The sequence below is a fragment of the Molossus molossus genome, unplaced genomic scaffold (assembly GCF_014108415.1).
Source record: "Molossus molossus isolate mMolMol1 unplaced genomic scaffold, mMolMol1.p scaffold_m16_p_12, whole genome shotgun sequence".
Taxonomy (NCBI): Eukaryota; Metazoa; Chordata; class Mammalia; order Chiroptera; family Molossidae; genus Molossus; species Molossus molossus.
Genome location: NW_023425347.1, coordinates 87,173,248 through 87,190,643, shown reverse-complemented (window position 1 = coordinate 87,190,643; position 17,396 = coordinate 87,173,248). Strand labels below are relative to the sequence as shown.

The 17,396-nt window shown below is 56.1% G+C and overlaps 1 protein-coding gene across 1 annotated transcript; it reads left to right on the top strand.

Moving 5' to 3' along the window:
- The first annotated feature begins 977 nt into the window (after positions 1-977).
- SELENON (selenoprotein N) lies at positions 978-16,556 on the top strand. The gene is made up of 12 exons (XM_036257311.1): positions 978-1,160; positions 1,778-1,895; positions 5,603-5,736; positions 8,839-9,051; positions 9,245-9,369; positions 9,891-10,028; positions 11,396-11,477; positions 11,912-12,100; positions 12,429-12,534; positions 13,589-13,701; positions 13,795-13,896; positions 14,676-16,556. The coding sequence occupies exons 1-12, from the start codon at positions 978-980 to the stop codon at positions 14,844-14,846; spliced, it is 1,674 nt and encodes a 557-aa protein (XP_036113204.1). The 3' UTR covers positions 14,847-16,556.
- Positions 16,557-17,396: the final 840 nt, after the last annotated feature.

Sequence of the window (17,396 nt, the reverse complement as noted above, 5' to 3'; positions counted from 1 at the left end):
TTGCAGGTGAGGAAAGCTTGGTCCTGATAGACGAGGTTTTCAGGCCTGCACAACCTACCGTCGTGTGCCATGAGCAGGTAGTTCTTTGTCCTCGATAAATCTGCAGACCTTCCAGCTGGACCATGAAGGAATAGGTGTTAAACGTTGCAATTTTTCTTTTTCTAGCTGACTGAAGACATTTAAAATTTTTTTATTTTTCTTTATTGATTTTTAGAGAGAGAAGAAGGGAGAGGGAGAGATAAAAGCATCAATGAGAGCGAACATGGATTGGCAGCCTCGTGCATGCCCCCCACTGGGGACCGGGCCCACAACCTGGGCATGTGCCCTGACCGAACATCAAAAATCGAACCTCAACCTCTTGGTGCATGGGTCCACGCTCAACCACTGAGCCACACCACTGGGCCTGACTGAAGACATTTTGGAAGCGAGTGGGATGAGAGTGCACAGTGGAGTGCCCATCTGCTGCTGTTGGACGGGCGGGTTCAGTGGAGGTGGACCCGAGGCCTGGTGGCCCAGGACCCCCCCAGGAAGCTCCGGGATGTACGGATCTTCCCCTCTCCACCCCAGCCCCTTCCTTCTCCCGGCCCTCGGCCTGGAATTGTTCCCCCCTCCGCGAGCAGGATGGCACACGGCCTGCTTTGGGTTTGGGAACTTGATGTGCAGGAGGGAGGCACGGAGATGCCAGGAAGGACGGGCCTGAGGACGGCAGGGGCGGCAAGGAGTTCTGGCATCCCTTTACTGACCCGCTGAGAACCTCCTGACGCCACTGTGCGCCCAGGCACTGCGCCAGGCACTGGAGGAGGCGGGCGGCCACCACCCAGGGCTGCTGGGGTCCCGGCCTCAGAGCCTGGAGGCCGCTCGCCCCGCCCCGCCCCGCCCGACGCCCCGCCCCCGGAGACGCCCCGCCCCCAAACGCCCCCTGCTCCTCAGCTTCCTAACCGCCGCGAGCCGCCGCGAGCCGCCTCCGGGACGTCGCCATGGGCCGGTCCCGGCCGGGCGAGCGCGGGCCCCCCAGCCCCGGCCCCGCCGCGCCGACCGCGCCCCCGCCGCTCTACACTCGCACCCTGGCGTTGCTCGGGGCCGTGCTCATCGCCGCCGCCGCGGCCGTCACTGCCCGGGCCTATGCCCGCCTCACCGAGGCCCAGGCGGCCGCGCGGCAGGTCCGGCGGGCGGCGGTGGGCGCGGGGCACGGAGACTCGGCGCGGGGGCGCGAGGGCGGCGGGACTCGCAGAGGGTCCGAGTCCCCGGGTGGGGAGGCGGCGGGCCGGGCCGGGAAGGGCAGGCCCGTGCGTCCGCGGAGAGGGAACAGAGCGCGGGGTTAGGGAGGGATGAGCGGGGGCAGGGGCTGGGAGGGAAGAGCGGCCTGGGGGGCTGGGCGGAGGGGACCGCTGGGCTGGGGAGGGCAGCATGGAAGTGAGGGGAAGAGGGCACCGGGGGTCTGGCAGCCTTGCAAGGACTGATGGGGAGGATGCAGGGCAGAGACAGACTGCAGGGCCGCGCACAGGACCGGACCGCAGACCAGGCGTGGAGTGAGGCCGGACCGAGAGAATCTGGAGCGGGGCTGGGAGCACTGGGACAGCCGGGAGGGGAGACGAGAGGACCGTGGGTCTATGAATGGGGTGAAATGGGGATGAGTCGGGGTAGAAGGGAAAGATGGGACAGACAGTGGACGAGGCACTGGGGGCCGGGGGCGGTGGCATTTAGACAGAGGTGTTGAAAGAACTCAGGAAGACGGTATCCATCTGTGTTCATCCAGCACCTCCCCTTCTCCCAGCAGGAGTCAGCGGTGAAGGCCCTGGGAACAGAAGGCCTCTTTCTCTTCTCCTCCTTGGACACTGACCAGGATATGTACATCAGCCCCGAGGAGTTCAGGCCCATCGCGGAGAAGCTGACAGGTACCAGGAGCGGCCGGGGACTAGGGAGGAGGGAGCCAGGCACCTCCCTCTGCGTCTTGCCCCCTGTCTGCTCTGAGCAGGAGGGCCCTCTGGAGTAGGCGGAAGCTCGTGGGTCCTGGCAGCCCTGGGGTCCTCCTAGCTCTGATACTTTCTAGCTGGTTGGGGAAGCCACTTCAGTGCGCGCGTGCACACACACACACACACACTCACACTCACACACTCACAGACTCATTCCATCACTCCATCGTACTCCTCACATGTGAATAATACTAGCTAACATTCTCTGACCACTTCCTCGGGGCCAGACATCACTTGAAGCACTTCATTTGAGTTATCTCTTCAGTCTTTGCAGTGCCCTGTGGGAGTGACACTGTTGTGATCCTCGTGTTTAGTTTGGGAGACTGAGGCACAGGAAGGCTCACTGGCTTGCCCAAGCCAGAAGGTGCAGAGCCAGGATCACCTGTCTCCAGATCCTGCCCCAGCTCACAGGTTTCAGGATTAGAGTATCTGCAAAGTGGCTGGCAGCAGTAGATAGTCAATAGGAGCTATTTTGATTATTTTACTAAACATTAAACTCTCTTTGGTGCTGTCAGATTCCTATCTCATTCTCACCTCGCTGTAATGAGTGGTTGGTGTTTTGTTTTTTTGTTTTTGTAAAGATGAAGGCCTAAAACATCTAATGAATTATAAAATGCTTCTCTCACCTCCTCACCAATACCTCAACCTCTGTGTCCATTTCTTGTGACATTTCTTGAACTTTTAGTCTTGGGCACCAAGTTATAACCCAAGTTGTCTGGTGTAAGTAGGTCAATTGATGGGAAAGGCAAGAAGAGATGCCAGCTGCTCTCCGGAGCAAGCACCAAAGCCCCATGATGGGCTTTCTGGGTCTTGGGATGTGTCAGGTATGTCCATCACTTGCTGGCCCAGTGACCTGTGGTTACTGTCAGAGGAGGAGAGTCAGATGAAAAATGCTAATTTGCCGGAGCAGACATGGGTCAGTGTCTCGGTGGCAGTCAGTTCTGTGGTGAAAGCAGACAGGCAGGTAAACAGGTCTGCCCTGTGTGGATTGCCTCTGACCTCTTAATTTGGACACATTTCTCCAAGCATCCACACAGCCACCACCTTGTCCTTTCTTATAGCCAGTGAGCAAGAGTTCCTTCATAATGACATGTCGGCCAAGCTTGCTGGGCTTGGGGGGGCCTTTTATTATTATTTTTAATTAATTAAGTTATTTATTTATTTATTTTTATCCTCACCTGAGGATATTTTTCCATTTTTTTGTTCAGATAGAGTGGGAGGTAGAGAGAGGAAGGGGGAGAGATAGAGAAACATCGACGCGAAAGGGACACATGGAGTGGCTGCCTCCCGCACAACCCAACCAGGGCCGGGGACAAACTGCAACTGAGGTACATGCCCTTAGCGGGAACCGAACCTGGGTCTCTCTGGACCGCAGGCCGACACTCTAACCGCTGAGCCAAACCGGCCAGGGCTTGGGGGGCCTTTAAATTTTTTTTACATAAATCTTTTTCTCCATTGGGAAAATAACCCCTCCCTCCCTTACCACTGAGGCCACTGTGAGTGCAAAACTGGACCAAGTTTTAGGAAAACAAAGTAAAAAACAACACGAAAAACACCAAATCTAAGCAGCAAAAAGAGGCAAACAGTCTCTCTAGTTGGTACAATAATGAGTGTTTAATTTTCTTCTTCATACCAAAATAGTTTTACAAACTGTCTATAATGAGCAAATGTTACTTACAAGTCAGGAAATAAAACTTTTTTTAAAAAAACCTAAGGGCTGCTCTAGCCAGTGTTGTTCAGTGGTTAGAGCATCAGCCCTCACACCAAAGGGTCAAGGGTTCAATTCCCGGTCAAGGGCACGTACCTGGGTTATAGGTTTGATCCCTGGCCCAGTTGGTGGGCATGCAGGAGACAAGCAATTGATGTGTCTCTCTCCTTCTCTGCCCCTCACTCTAAAAAAAAAATCAGTGGAAAAACTATCCTTGGATGAGGATTAACAACAACAAAAAATTCAAGGACTATAAAATGCTGGGCATTGTTATTAATAATTATCTGTGACAACAGTAAAATAAATAAGCAAGCAGACTAATAACCCTGTGCATTCCTACTGTTCCCTTCCTCTGAGGTTCCCAGATAGCCCATTTGCTGCACTGACTTACAAATGCAGAAATCGCAGTGATTCTGTAGGACTGGGATTTGCACCAGGAGCCCTGGGAGTGCTAATTAAAAGAGCAGTGTGCTGATTCTAGCCCCTTAGGATTCTGATTCAGCAGGTCTGAGATGGGTGCTGGGCATCTGTAGTTTAAAAGGCATCCTGAGTAATCCTGATGATCCTGGTTAAGAACTGCTTCGATTGCACCCGTGCATTCTCTCAGGCTCGGTTTCTGTGCCATGAACCAGCCCTAGGAGAGCAGACATGCCAAGACGCACTGCTGCTTTATTCCATTCTCAATGTTGTGGGCCCTGCCCTTCTGTTTGTCACCCTTTTGAAATAGGCTTTGGTTCTCCCTTAAACCTTCATCATGATTCCCTCCACACTTGAAAGATTACAGACGTGGCGTATCTCTGAGCAGGAGATCTGAGAAATCAAGGTCAGCCACTACCCGTCCAGCCCTCCTTATACAGATGGGGAAATGACGCCACCAGAAAATCAGGGAGAAGCCAGTCTTCTCGCTCAAACCAGTGCTCTTCCTATGACACCAAAGATGGCCTGATTCTGTTTCTCGCTTCATTCATTTCTCTGGGTCCTGTGGCTGAGGGCCTGTCCAAGCTGTGTCTGTTACTTCATGAGACCTTATGACAACATGGTCTCCATTTTTCATGTAGGGAAACCAGAGAGGCTGAGTCATTCGCCCCAGATGGTCCAGAAAATGGAGCCAACCTCAACTTGGAGCTGGGCTGTGTTCTCTCCTAGGCTCAGAAAATAGCTTCTCTCTTTGGTGCTGGGGATCCCAGCTGCTGTGAGAGGCAGCTGCCTGCCCACATGCCACCTTTGGTAGGCCCAGCACCAAATTCATCTGGGACTCGATTCAGAGAACGGAGGGAAGGGTGGCGGTGAGATGGGCCTCTCCGCACACAGCCTGGCCTGGTGGAAAGAGCACAGGTTGGAGTCCGGAGAAGTAGTTTGAGCCCCACCTCTCTGGCTCCCTGACCCTGAAACCTCTGGTTTACACAGTTAAAGTTTATTATGGGTTTACTTTCTGCCAGGCCCAGTGCTACCACTACGTGGATTATCTCACTTAAGCTGAATAACAAGCCACTGGCCAACTGTCACACAGCTGGTGAGGGATAGGGCCGGGATTTGAACCTAGGTCATCTGGTTCCTGAGACTTTGAGGAAACAGGCTCTGAGGTCTTAACTCCCCCAGAGACGGGCCGTGGGTTTGGAATGAAACAGGCTTGGGTTTGAAATCTGACTCCCCCACTAGCTGTGTGATCTGGGGGAAGTAACATCACCTCTCTGAACTTCCAGTTTCTCATTCATAAAATGGGAGCTGGTAGTAATGTTATCTGCCTAACAGAGCTACTCTGAAACTAAAAGGCAATATATATTGGCTGTTACTTGGGTGATTATTAGCTGTTACCGCACCCCCACCCCCACTCCCAGCTCCAGGCCTGGCTCCCTTTGTCCCTGGCCAGAATGGATGCCTAAGGGCAGGGCCCCTCTCCAGTGATCTGTGTCTCTTGTAGGGTCAATTCCTACGACCAGCTATGAGGAGGAGGAGCTGCCCTCTGACCCCAGCGAGGAGACACTCACCATAGAAGCCCGATTCCAGCCTCTGCTCCTGGAGTCCATGACCAAGAGCAAAGACGGGTTCCTAGGGGTGAGTTGGGGTAGGGCAAGGGGGTCCCCACAGGTGGGACAGAGACAGGAGGACCATCTGTGTGCACTCACCACATGAGGATGGCCTGTGTTCATCTTTCTCTTTCCTTCCTTCATCAGCTGCCCTCTGGGCACCCAGTGTGCCAGGCCTTGGGGGGGGGGGCGGTGTCCAGAAGTGAGTGCGATGCCATCTGCTGTCCAGGCACACCGTCTGGAGGGGAGGCAGGAGGGGTAAGCATGAGCCTCGAACCCAGGTGGGGGATCTGGGATGGCTCCCTGGAGCAGTGACGTCGGACAGAGTTGCAGGTGGAGGAGGGCTTAGCCGGGTGAGGCAGGGGAAGGAAGGATCTGGTTGGAGGAAACAGCAAGTGCACTAGAGATGGTTGATGCAGCCTCTTCACGTAGAATCACTTTCTACAAGTTGGTCTTTTTCCAAAGGCTGTGAGTTTGCTGAGGGCCAGGCCTGTATCCTCCACATTTGTGCACCCCCAGGCCCCTAGCACAATGCCCCGTAGCTGCAGGTGTCCTGTTGAATCAGACCTGAGGTTGTGCCCCTAGCTGGGGGCCATGGGGTGGGGAGGACACCTGACAAAGGCTTTGCTAATTAGCCCTGCCTAACCTGAGGCCCTGTGGACAAAGCCTCAAGCCCATCATGGGACCTAAACATCCCCAGACCCTGCCTGCCTCTCCCACCCTCTCTCCTGCCCTTTCCTCGGCTTTCTCTGTTCCAACCACTTCAGACGTCCAGACTTTCTTCCAGCCACAAGCCTTCTCTGCACCATTTCCTTGGCCAGGAGCAACGTTTTCTCCACCAGCCCACACCTACTCAGCTTTTGGCATGAACAAAGGCCTGAAGGCAGAAGGTGCCAGGCCAGTCAACTGAAAGCAGGGAGCAGGTGTGGCTGGACACAGGGCACTTGGGGCCAGTGGAAGAGAAGTTGCCAGTCCAAGAAGGGCCTCAGTTGCTTGACTTCAGCTTTCATTCTGCAACAGCAAAATACCATAGCAGTTTTTAAATAGGAGAATTCCCTGATCAGATCTCTGCTTTCCAGGATAGCAGCTGGGACAGAAAGAGAGGCAAGAAGATGAGTTCCTGGGAGGGAGGAGGGGGTGGACGAGGGAGGCTGTGGTGATGGAGGAAGGACAGCCTGGAGGATGAGGGTGGGGAGGAGTCAGGGCGTGGTTACTGATGGAAAGTGATAGGGAGGAGTCTGATGACTCAGGCTTCTGGCTGGTGACCAGGTGTATGGTGGCAGTTAGCCCCATGGAACTGGAGGAAGGAAGCAAGTCTGGTGGAAACAGAATGAGGGTAGTTTGGACAGGATGAAGTTGAGTTACCGGGGAAGTTGGTGGGGAGAGTCCAGTTGGTTTGAAACACAGGTCTGACCTTCCATGAAAAGCTCTGGGTGCAGATGGGCTTGGTGATGAAGAGCCTAGAGGCAGGGTTGAAGCTGTCTGAGCACGAGTCTCCCCCGCAGAGCAACAAGAGCCTGTACTTACAGAGCAGGAGGGTCAGGAGCAGCACCCCCAGACCCCTTTGCAGGCAGCTCCCCTGCAGGGGCTTGCCAGCCCATGAGGACCCAGTGGCGGGCGGGCTCTTCCTGGCCCTGCGCAGCCAGTGCTGCTTTGGGGACCCGCCTATTCAGTCCCCCTCAGTGCGAGCCTCCTGCCCCTCTCCCCACTTCCACTTCCCATAGAGCCTGGGCCCCCACCCCACTGCCATCAAGGTAGGGAAAGGAGCCCTGGCCGATTTGGCTCAGCGGTTAGAGCGTCGGCCTGTGGTCCATAGAGACCCGGGTTCGGTTCCCACTAAGGGTGTGTACCTCGGTTGCAGTTTGTCCCCGGCCCTGGTTGGTTGTGCGGGTGGCAGCCACTCGATGTGTCCCTTTCACGTCGATGTTTCTCTCTCTCTCTGTTCCTCTCTCTCCCTCCCACTCTATCTGAACAAAAAATGGAAAGGTGTCCTCGGGTGAGGATTAAAAAAAAAAAAGGTAGGGAAAGGAGAGGGGACTTGCTGCTGGCAAAGACAAGCAGCTTCCTGGTGACTGAGTGCCCCCAAGGGGTGCCAGGCACTCACTGTCATGGGGCTGATGCCTCAGTGGGAAGGGACTCCCACAGTAGCCCAGAAGGGAGGAAAGAGCTCCTAAAGGTGGCACTTTGCAGGGGACCAGCATGCTCCAGGGTCCCACCTCCACTCGGGGCAGGTGTGCAGATAGGCCTACAGTCTCTGACCCAAGTTTTCTCCTGCCTATCAGCGCATCAAATAGAAGTGAGGCAGGTGCCCAGCCAGTGTGGCCCAGGGTACTCTCTGGGGGTGGCCTTTCTTTCCCATCTCTGTGGTCTCATCCTGCTCTTGACCCTGGAGATTTCACCCAAAAGGTGGTTACTGCCTCTCACCTCAGACTTAGCTCCAGACCCAAACTTGGACCTTGTCAGTGGAACACTAGTCTCCTCGGGAGATTTGGAGAAGGGATCAGGGAGTGGAAAGCAAGGCGGATGGCCCTGGCCGGTTTGGCTCAGCGGTTAGAGCATTGGCCTGCAGTCCCGAGAGACCCGGGTTCGATAAGGGCACGTACCTCGGTTGCAGTTTGTCCCCGGCCCTGGTTGGTCGTGTGGGTGGCAGCCATTCGATGTGTCCCTTTCACATCGATGTTTCTCTCTCTCTCTCTCTCTTCCTCTCTCTCCCTCCCACTCTACCTGAACAAAAAAATGGAAAAAATGTCCTCGAGTGAGGAAAGCAAGGCGGATGGAAAGGGGTAGGGAGGCTCCCCTGACCCCCCTGTTCCAGCCCCAGGTGGCCCTCAGGCTCCCTGAGCTCCCTGCTCTCCTGGGAGCTGCTTTGGCCTGGGCTTGGCCTGAGCGGGCCACAGGGGCACTGCTTCTCGGGCTGGGGGCCAGGAGGGATGGGTTGAGACCAGCCTCGGCTCTGGCAGGACAGTACCAGGCCTGTGGCCATCACCAGGGCAGCATCCTCACTGGTTCCCTCTGTTCCCTTGGTTTGTGGGTTGGCTTAGGGCTAAAGGGAGACCTCCACACACACGGGACAGGGGACCCCAAAGTCATGGTGCTCAGTGCCCCAGAATTTTGGCTTTCCCTGCTCCAGGTCTCTCGCCTGGCCCTGTCTGGCCTCCGCAACTGGACAACCGCAGCCTTGCCAAGTGCACTGTTTGCCGCCCGCCATTTCCGGCCCTTCCTTCCCCCTCGGGGCCAGGTGGAGCTGGGCGAGCCCTGGTGGATCATCCCCAGTGAGCTGAGCGTCCTCACCGGCTATTTGTCCAACAACCGCTTCTACCCACCACCACCCAAGGGCAAGGAGGTGAGGGCAGCCCATGGGAGCCCCAGGCCCTGCACCCTGCCCCAGTCCAGGCATGGCCCCACCCTATCTGTACCTGGACCCCCATGCCAGGCTTACCCCACCTGCTGCCCACTTCCCTGCTGACCCACCTCCACCCTGAACCCTAGGCCCACAGGGCCTAGCAGCCAGGCTGGGTTGCACTGCCCTCCCCCAGGTCATCATCCACCGGCTGCTGAGCATGTTCCACCCTCGGCCCTTCGTGAAGACCCGCTTCACCCCTCAGGGGGCAGTCGCCTGCCTGACCGCCATCAGCGACTTCTTCTACACTGTGATGTTCCGGTGAGTGGTCCTCGTGCCCCATCCTTGCCTCCCTCGCCCCCAGGGCTCCAGGGCAGCACAGCAAGGGAAGAGCAGGCCTGGCTCAGAGCCCCCGCTCCACCACTTAGCACCCTGTGGCCTTGGGCTCTCTGAGCCTCAGTTTCCTCATGTGACGATCAGGGTGGCAGTGATTTTCTCCTAGGAGGAAGAGAAAAGCACAGAGCGTGCTTAGCACAGGGCTGGTGGCTGTGTTTGTCATCCACACAGAAGAGGGGTGTATAGAGTTGTGACGCCAGGTCCTACACACCCTCGAGAGACTGAGAGCTCAGGAGGGTCGGACAGGGCTGCTGAAGGATGTGAGCTGGGCCCTGAGGATGGGCATGCTGGGAGGCCTTGCGCCTTCTCCCTGCCCCCCCCACACTCTCCGTAGCCCACGCCCAGCCCTGTCCCCCACACAGTCTGCTTCCCAGGCTTTGGGGCAGATGTGGGAGGGCAGCTGCAGCTCGATGGGACCTGCTCCCAGCTGTGCCTCTTTCCCCCAGGATCCATGCCGAGTTCCAGCTCAGTGAGCCGCCCCACTTCCCCTTCTGGTTCTCGCCCGCCCAGTTCACCGGCCACATCATCCTCTCCAAAGATGCCACCCATGTCCGCGACTTCCGGCTCTATGTGCCCAACCACAGGTGGGAGCTTTGGCCAAACCCCCAGCCCCAGGGTTGGAAACAGGTGCCCAGTGTCCCCCTCAGTCTCTGCCTCTTCTCTTGGGAGAGGCCTGGGCACCCTCAGGAAGGGGCAGGTTGAGGAGGGTCATTCCATCACTTGACAAGCATGTCCCAGGTGCTGCATGGGCCTGGCTCACCAACTCTGTGCCTAGAACCCAATGAAGAACCAACAGACCCTTTTTGAAACTGGAGCCTCCCACTCTTATAATGCTGACCCATAACCACAGCTTGCTCATGCCACCCTAGAGGGAGGCCAGCAGGTGGGCAGGGACTTGGATGGTTGGGGTCTGGAAAGGTTTCTGAGAGCAAGGGAATCTAAGCAGAGATCTGGGGGTGAGGAAGGTTTGGCTGGGCAGAGGGAACAGCACATGCAAAGGCCTCAGGGCAGGCAGGCCCTCCACTGCCCATGGTTGCCACCACTGGGCCTCGAGGGGCCTCTGGGATGGCTCTATGCCAACCACCTTCCTGCCTGCCCAACTGGTTCAGGGCCAGCCTCTTGTACCGAGTCTTTCATGATTCCTAAGTGGCCACTCAGTGACTCTGTACAGGGACACCAGCAAACTGCATGTCTGAGGGCAAGGCCCTGACCCTCTCTGGGCCTCAGTTTCCTCATTTTCTAGGTAGGAGCTGGCAGGAGTGAAGGGATGATCAGGATGACATGGGTAGAGAAAGTTGCCCTGAGGAACAGAGTGGCTTCCTCTCCTTTTACTCCTCCTCCCTCTGCTCAGCAGGCAAGCACCTGTGCCCCACAGGCTCAGCCCAGGACTGTCTCCACCCCGGGTTTGAAGGTGGGGGGTCCTGGACTGGATGAAACAGAAAGAGAGGGCCAAATGACCAGCCCCAGGACCAAGCCACAGGGCCTGCTGATCCCCTCTGAGAGCAGCCAGCTCACTCTGCCCAAAGTGGTTGGTTGTCAGTCCTGGGGCGCCGCCATGTGGCAGATCTGCAGATGGTACCTGGTTAGGCCAGACTTCCTGCTGGAGAACTGCCAGGTTTTCATACCTGCTCCACTGTGCGCTAGAGGATGCACTGCTGATCTCTGCCTGGAAGGGTCGAGGGCAGTACAGTCGTGAATGTGAAAGCCCTTTGTGAACTGTGAAGGCTGGGCAGTGGTGGGTGGTGTGGTTGCAGCCCAGGGGCAGGAAAGGGCCCAGGCTCTGCAGTTCGAGTTCCAGCAGCTCTGAGACCTTAGGTTCAACTTGCCAAGCCTCAGTGTCCTCATCTATAAAATGGGGACAGCTGTGAGCTTTTAGCAAGATAAAGTGTGACATGGTTCGTGGGCCATGCTGATGGTTTTCTAGCCTGATCACCCTCTCATCCGTCTCCAGGTCTCTGAATGTGGACATGGAGTGGCTGTATGGAGCCAGTGAGAACAGCAATATGGAAGTGGACATTGGCTACATACCCCAGGTGAGCACACAGATGGTCCCTACCCAGCTGGAAGGTGGGGCTCAAATGCAAGGCTCTGTCCTAGGGCCTCTCAGCCTGTCTGCAGGGAGGGGCCACCTGGCAAGGAGCCCCAGGGTAGTCTGGGGTGAAGTATGGAGCCCCTGGCAGGCTGAGGCCAACTGTCCCAAAGCAGGATCCTGTTTCTGCGCCCAGAACCCAGCATCTGCCATGGCCCTCAGACAGCTTCACGCAGAGGAAGGAGCTTGGCTGAACACTGGCCCTGTTCTGGACTCACTGCGTAGTCTTGACCGGGCCCTGCCCTTCCCTGGGCCTCAGTTTCCCCACCTCTGCAATGAGTGGGGTATCTTTAAGGGTTTCTCAGGGCTCCTTGAGGATTCTTGGCCATCTCTGAGACATCCCTCACTGATGTCATTCCTCGTCAACCTCCGGCCTAGATGGAGCTGCAGGCCACAGGCCCCTCGATACCCTCTGTGATCCTGGATGAGGATGGCAACATGATTGACAGCCACCTGCCCACGGGAGAGCCCCTCCCATTTGTGTTTGAGAAGATCAAGTGGCAGCAGAAGCTGAGCTGGGAGGAGGCTGCCCGACGCCTGGAGGTGGCCATGTACCCCTTCAAGAAGGTGAGGCTGGGCAGGGGTGAGGGCGGGGTCAGGATCTGTGGTGCTGGAGCTGGGGCTGGGAGAGTAGCAGGTAGGCACAGGGTGCTGGGCTATGAGTGTAGGGCTTGCTACTTAGGCTTTCTCACCGCAGGACCCAGTGGTGCCAGGGGAGCCTCCCTTTGCCTGTCAGACCTTGGAGGAGGCATCCCCCATCTCAGCACCACCCCTTCTCACACACACACACACACACACTCTGTACATACTGCACACACATACACTTTATACACTCAGGCCCTGAATGGGACCCTGGCTGCACACAATAGCTTCTCTCTGTCTCGGCTGGCCCCAGGTCACCTACCTGCCGTTCACCGAGGCCTTCGACCAAGCCAAGGCCAAGAACAAACTGGTGCACTCGATCCTGCTGTGGGGGGCCCTGGATGACCAGTCCTGCTGAGGTGAGGGAGACCTGGCCAGCCCCAGGGGAGAGTGGGGGGAAACTTCACACCTTGTGGAGTACAGGAGGCTCTAAGACCCATGGGCCTCTGCTGTTGGAGCAGGGGGTGAGGGACTTGGGGACTACACAGGGCAATGGCGGGGGTGAGGGCTTGGGAGGTTTCTGTGCTGAGTGCAGAATAAGCTGCTGGATACCATAGAAAGAGCCCAACTCGGCCATTTCCAGCTTAGAAACTTTGGCCAAGTGACTTCCCGTCCCCGAGCCCATTTCTCAGCAGTAAGGGAGGGGTAACACGCTCACCTCCCAGAGTTGGGAGAAATGGCTGTGGAAGTACCTGTGCTCTGTGAAGTGTGGCACACAAGTGAGATAATAAAATAATGCCAGAGGCTGGGCACACACTCACTTATTCAGAAAATTCACTGAAGACCTGCCAGGTGCAAAATTCTTTGGGTGTCACACAGTGGGAACAAAAATGAGTGAAATGATGAGCCTGTCCTCGTCCAGTCACTCAGCAAACATCCTGGGCACCTCCTGTGCCACAGCGCAGGCTAGGCGCTGGGAGGCGTGCAGCGAGGAAGTCAGAAGTGGTCCTTGTCCTTGGGCAGTGCACAGCGTACTGAATAAATAAGTACGAGCGTGGTGAGTGTACACAGGCGAGGACCAGAGGGCATGAGGGCATGTGACTGGGTGTCAGGGAAGGCTTCCTAGAGAAAGTGATGTTTAAGGTGACATTTTGAAGGATAAGTAGGAGTTTGTCAAGTGACAGGAAGAGTATTTTAGGTAGAAGAACAGTTTATGCAAAGGCCCTGGGACACAGAGTTTCATGAATTTGAGACCAAGTCCCTGGGTAGGGCTCCACCCTAAGTCTCAGCCCAGAATACCAGTATGTTATTGATGTGAATTACAGCTACCACTTACTCAGCATCTACAGACTCTGACTCTGTTATTTCACTTGGGTGCACAGACCATTCTGTAGTCCATCTTTATTGCTGATTGAAACCCAGTAAGATATATAGGGGTTCCTCACTCTTCTGGCCTTGCCTCTCCCTGAACAGGGTCAGGGCGGACTCTCCGGGAGACAGTCCTGGAAAGTTCGCCCATCCTTGCCCTCCTCAACGAGAGCTTCATTAGCACCTGGTCCCTGGTGAAGGAGCTGGAGAACCTGCAGGTGAATGGAGGGTGGATGGGAACAGCCCCTTGGGAGCCCCTAGGACAATGCTGGGGGCTGAGGCATCACGAGTGTGCCCCACTGTCCCTATAGAAGGACCAGAAGAACCCATCCCACAAGAAGCTGGCTGACCTGCACCTAGAGAAGTACAGCTTCCCCGTGGAGATGATGATCTGTCTGCCCAATGGCACCGTGGTAGGTCACCCCCACTGCCCAACACAGCCCAACACAGCCCAGGGCCTGGCACTGTGGGTAGAGGAAGCAGCCAGCCAGGGGCACAGACTCACAGACCTCATCAGGCTTGGGGTCTGGCTCCACCACATCCTGGCTAGTCTCTTAGCCAGCCTGAGCCTGTTACCACATTTACAGAATAGGAATCCTGCCTGCCTCGTGCAGGTGTCAGCATGCTCCTTTGGGAAGGGGGACCTTCAACAGGACCCAGGGGACTGGGAAGCAGCAGGCACAGTGCCCTCCCCTCTCCTCCCTGCCCCTCCCCTCCCCTCCCCTCTCACACACTCTCTCTCTCTCTGTTTCCGTCTCCCTCCCTCCCTCCCTCTCTAAAAAACAACAACATATCCTCCAGTGAGGGTTTTTTTAAAAGCAGTGTAGCTGGCTTTGCAACCAGGCCTGCCTGGGAGCCTCAGCATCTCCTGCTCTTCCCGACAGAGGGAGTGGAGTTCAGGGCTCACAGGAGCAGGGTGGAGGCAGCGAGGGAAAGGTGGATCGAAGGGCATTAGGTGTCCCCTAGTGGACAGGTGCGCGAGCTCTGTGGTCACAGGGTCCTGTGTGAGCAGAGGCAAGAGGGGGCAGCAGCCTGGCCCGGGGACGGTCTGACGAGGGTTCTGTCTGCCATCCGCCTCAGTGAGGGCAGTTGAGGCCTGAAAGTGGCCACTTGTCCCGAGAGGATGAGCAGACTGAGCAGAGGGGCTCTGAGCCTGGGTGGGCCCCCGTGCTTCACCCCGCCTTTCTCCAAGGTCCACCACATCAACGCCAACTACTTCTTGGACGTCACCGTCCTTAAGCCTGAGACTGCCAAGAACAACGCCTTCAGCTTCTCATCCACCTTTGAAGATCCGTCCACTGCCACCTACATGCAGTTCCTGAAGGAGGGCCTCCGGCTCGGCCTGCCCCTCCTCCAGCCCTAGTGCGCCTGCCTCTTGTGGACCATGAGAAGGAGCTGGGAAGAGGCCCCTCAGCCCCAGAGCCAGTGTGGTCCTTGCACATTTCAAACATCCGACATTCCCAACCCCACCACCCCCAGGCTGCCTGTGAGGTCAGAGGTCAACTCTGGGTGGCTGTCCTAGCTTTCCATTTGTTAGGGGGGGGGGGGGCAAAGGGGGTGCCTGGGCTGACCGGTGGGTGAATCTTTAGCTCCAGCTTCCACCATTGGCCCTTTACTACCCACCTGGCTCTGGAAGCTGCTTGGGACCCGCCAGCATGGAGCCTGGGGTCATTTCCCTAGATGTCACCCTCTCAGGCACATAGTCTAGGCCCTTGTGAAGAATAGGGAGAACTGGGTGCTAGGAAAACAGGGCCACCCTTTTCTCCTTACTGTCACCCCTTCCCAAAGGAACATCAAGAAGTCCTGGCATCTGGTGGGGGGGTGACAGAGAAGGACTCTGTTTTCTGTCCAGAGCCTTCATCCTGGCCACAGCCCTAGCTGCCCTCCTGTGCCTGGTGTCCCCGGGGTCAGGCTCAGCCAGAGACAGCCATCTGGAGACTCTGGGCAGAACCTTCCTTAAGAAGGGGGAACCATACAGTACCCCAAACTTTGGCTCCCCAGACCAGTCTAGTCTATCCGACCTACTGATAGGACCTCCAGACCTGTTGGGGACTTGCTGGAGGCCAGCTCTCTGAGGTTTACTGTGAAGTAGGCTGCTGCCCTTAACAAGGGGCTCCACTGAAAGTCCCTGAGGCCCAGACCCAAGGCACACCCCTGCCAACCCCAGCGCAGGATCACAGTAGGACTGCTGGAGCCAGAGCCCTGCTGTTGCCTCCTGCCCCTGAGCTCTCAGCTCGAGACGTGGAGCCCAGCCAAGAAGAGCCTCCGTCCCAGCTGCCAGGGCAGCCCAGACCCGTGTCCACCACTGCGTGGCTGTTGACTCCTTGGCCACATTAAGGGCCTTGGTTCACATCCCAAGCCACTGACCACAGCCAGTCTCTTTTTTGTATGTGCAGAGAAGTGTTTTTACATGAACTTTCTCAGTTTGTAGGTATTTTTTATAACCCCAGTGCTAAGGAGAAGGAAGGGGCAAAGGCTTCCTCCCGCAGCTGCCCATGATGGTTGGGTCTGAAATCCTAGATGGATCCAGCTTGATGTCTCTAGTTGCTCCATGGAAGAAACATTCCTCTCTTCCTTCTCCTCTTCTAGTTTTTTAAAAACAGTCCTCAGAGGTCAGTGTAATCTTGCTGTCTGCTCAGGCCCAGAAGGGCTCCTAGGGCTTTCACTAAGGCCTCTGAGCGAACCTCTCCCACCCTTGCCCCACAGGGCCTCACTCTTAAACCTGGAAGAGGAAGGAAGGCAGGCATTTGCTCAGACGCTCTCCCAGGCCTTCATCTGCTGGGCCCCCTGCCTGCCAGTGGAGTAGCCATACTGAGCCTTCTCTATCTGAGGCCCTTTGTTAGGGTGACATCTTTTCCCAATCCTCACAGGCCTATGAGGCAGATGTTAATTGTTCCCATTTTGCAAATAAAGAAACTTTATCTCAGGAAAATGAAGTGACTTGCCCAACATCACTGTGGTAGAGTTGAGGTTCAGCCTGAGTCTTGATTTGGGGGTGTTTTGTTTTGCATTGCACCCCTACCTCTCTCCCCTGTTTTCACTGAGGTGAAAAAGAAAGCCTTTCAAACCAAAATGTCTCAGCATTCTAACCTCTAGACCAAATGAGGCATGAGCCAGCAAGCTCAGCAAGGCCTCCTCCTGGAGGCATGCCTCAGGCCCTGCCCAGGGAGGGAGGGTCCTTAAACCTCAGTGCTCCCAAGGCTGGGTGCGGTAAGGTACTGGTTGCTTGGGCTTTCTGCATCCTCAGATGCTTCTGCCTGACCCCCATGTGCCTCGAAGTTCATGGTGGGGGAGGGCCACCAGCTGCCCTCTTGTCACCTCTGCCACTTCCCTCACCTGTTCCCAACATGTCCCATAAAAAAGTTGGAGAGATGAGGGTGGTTCGAAGTGCCTTTCCTTTGAGTGGGATGTTCAGTTTTGTCCTTGATCTGACTCCTGTGGGGTTGGCTTGCCAGATGGGCAAGGGAGTGTTGCTGGAATGCCTTTGGGGACATCTTATCTGTCACCAGAGGTCTTGAGTGACTTTCTTAAAATAATTTTGTAGTGGACCTCCTAATGGAACGTACTATATTTAGAATCTGATGCTGTGTTGATAAAATAAAAACCCATTGTCTTAGAAGCACAGCTCAACACTTGCATTAGGTAATTTTTTATTTTTTTGAGGGAGTGCACTTCAAGAAAAACTTGTAAAAAGAGTGAAGTAGAAAGGGAAAAGGAAAAACAATGAGCAGGGATAGAGTCAAAGCGTAGCCTTGGCCTGATCGCAGAGAAAGGGCTCTGAAGCACAAACACACCCGAGTTGAACCAGCCTTTTGTAACCTGCATCAGCCAATCATTGGCTGGGGGGGTGGGAGGGGTGGAGTAACTTCCCAGGATAGGGCTTCCATTCTCTCTGCAAGGGCAATTTTCCAGA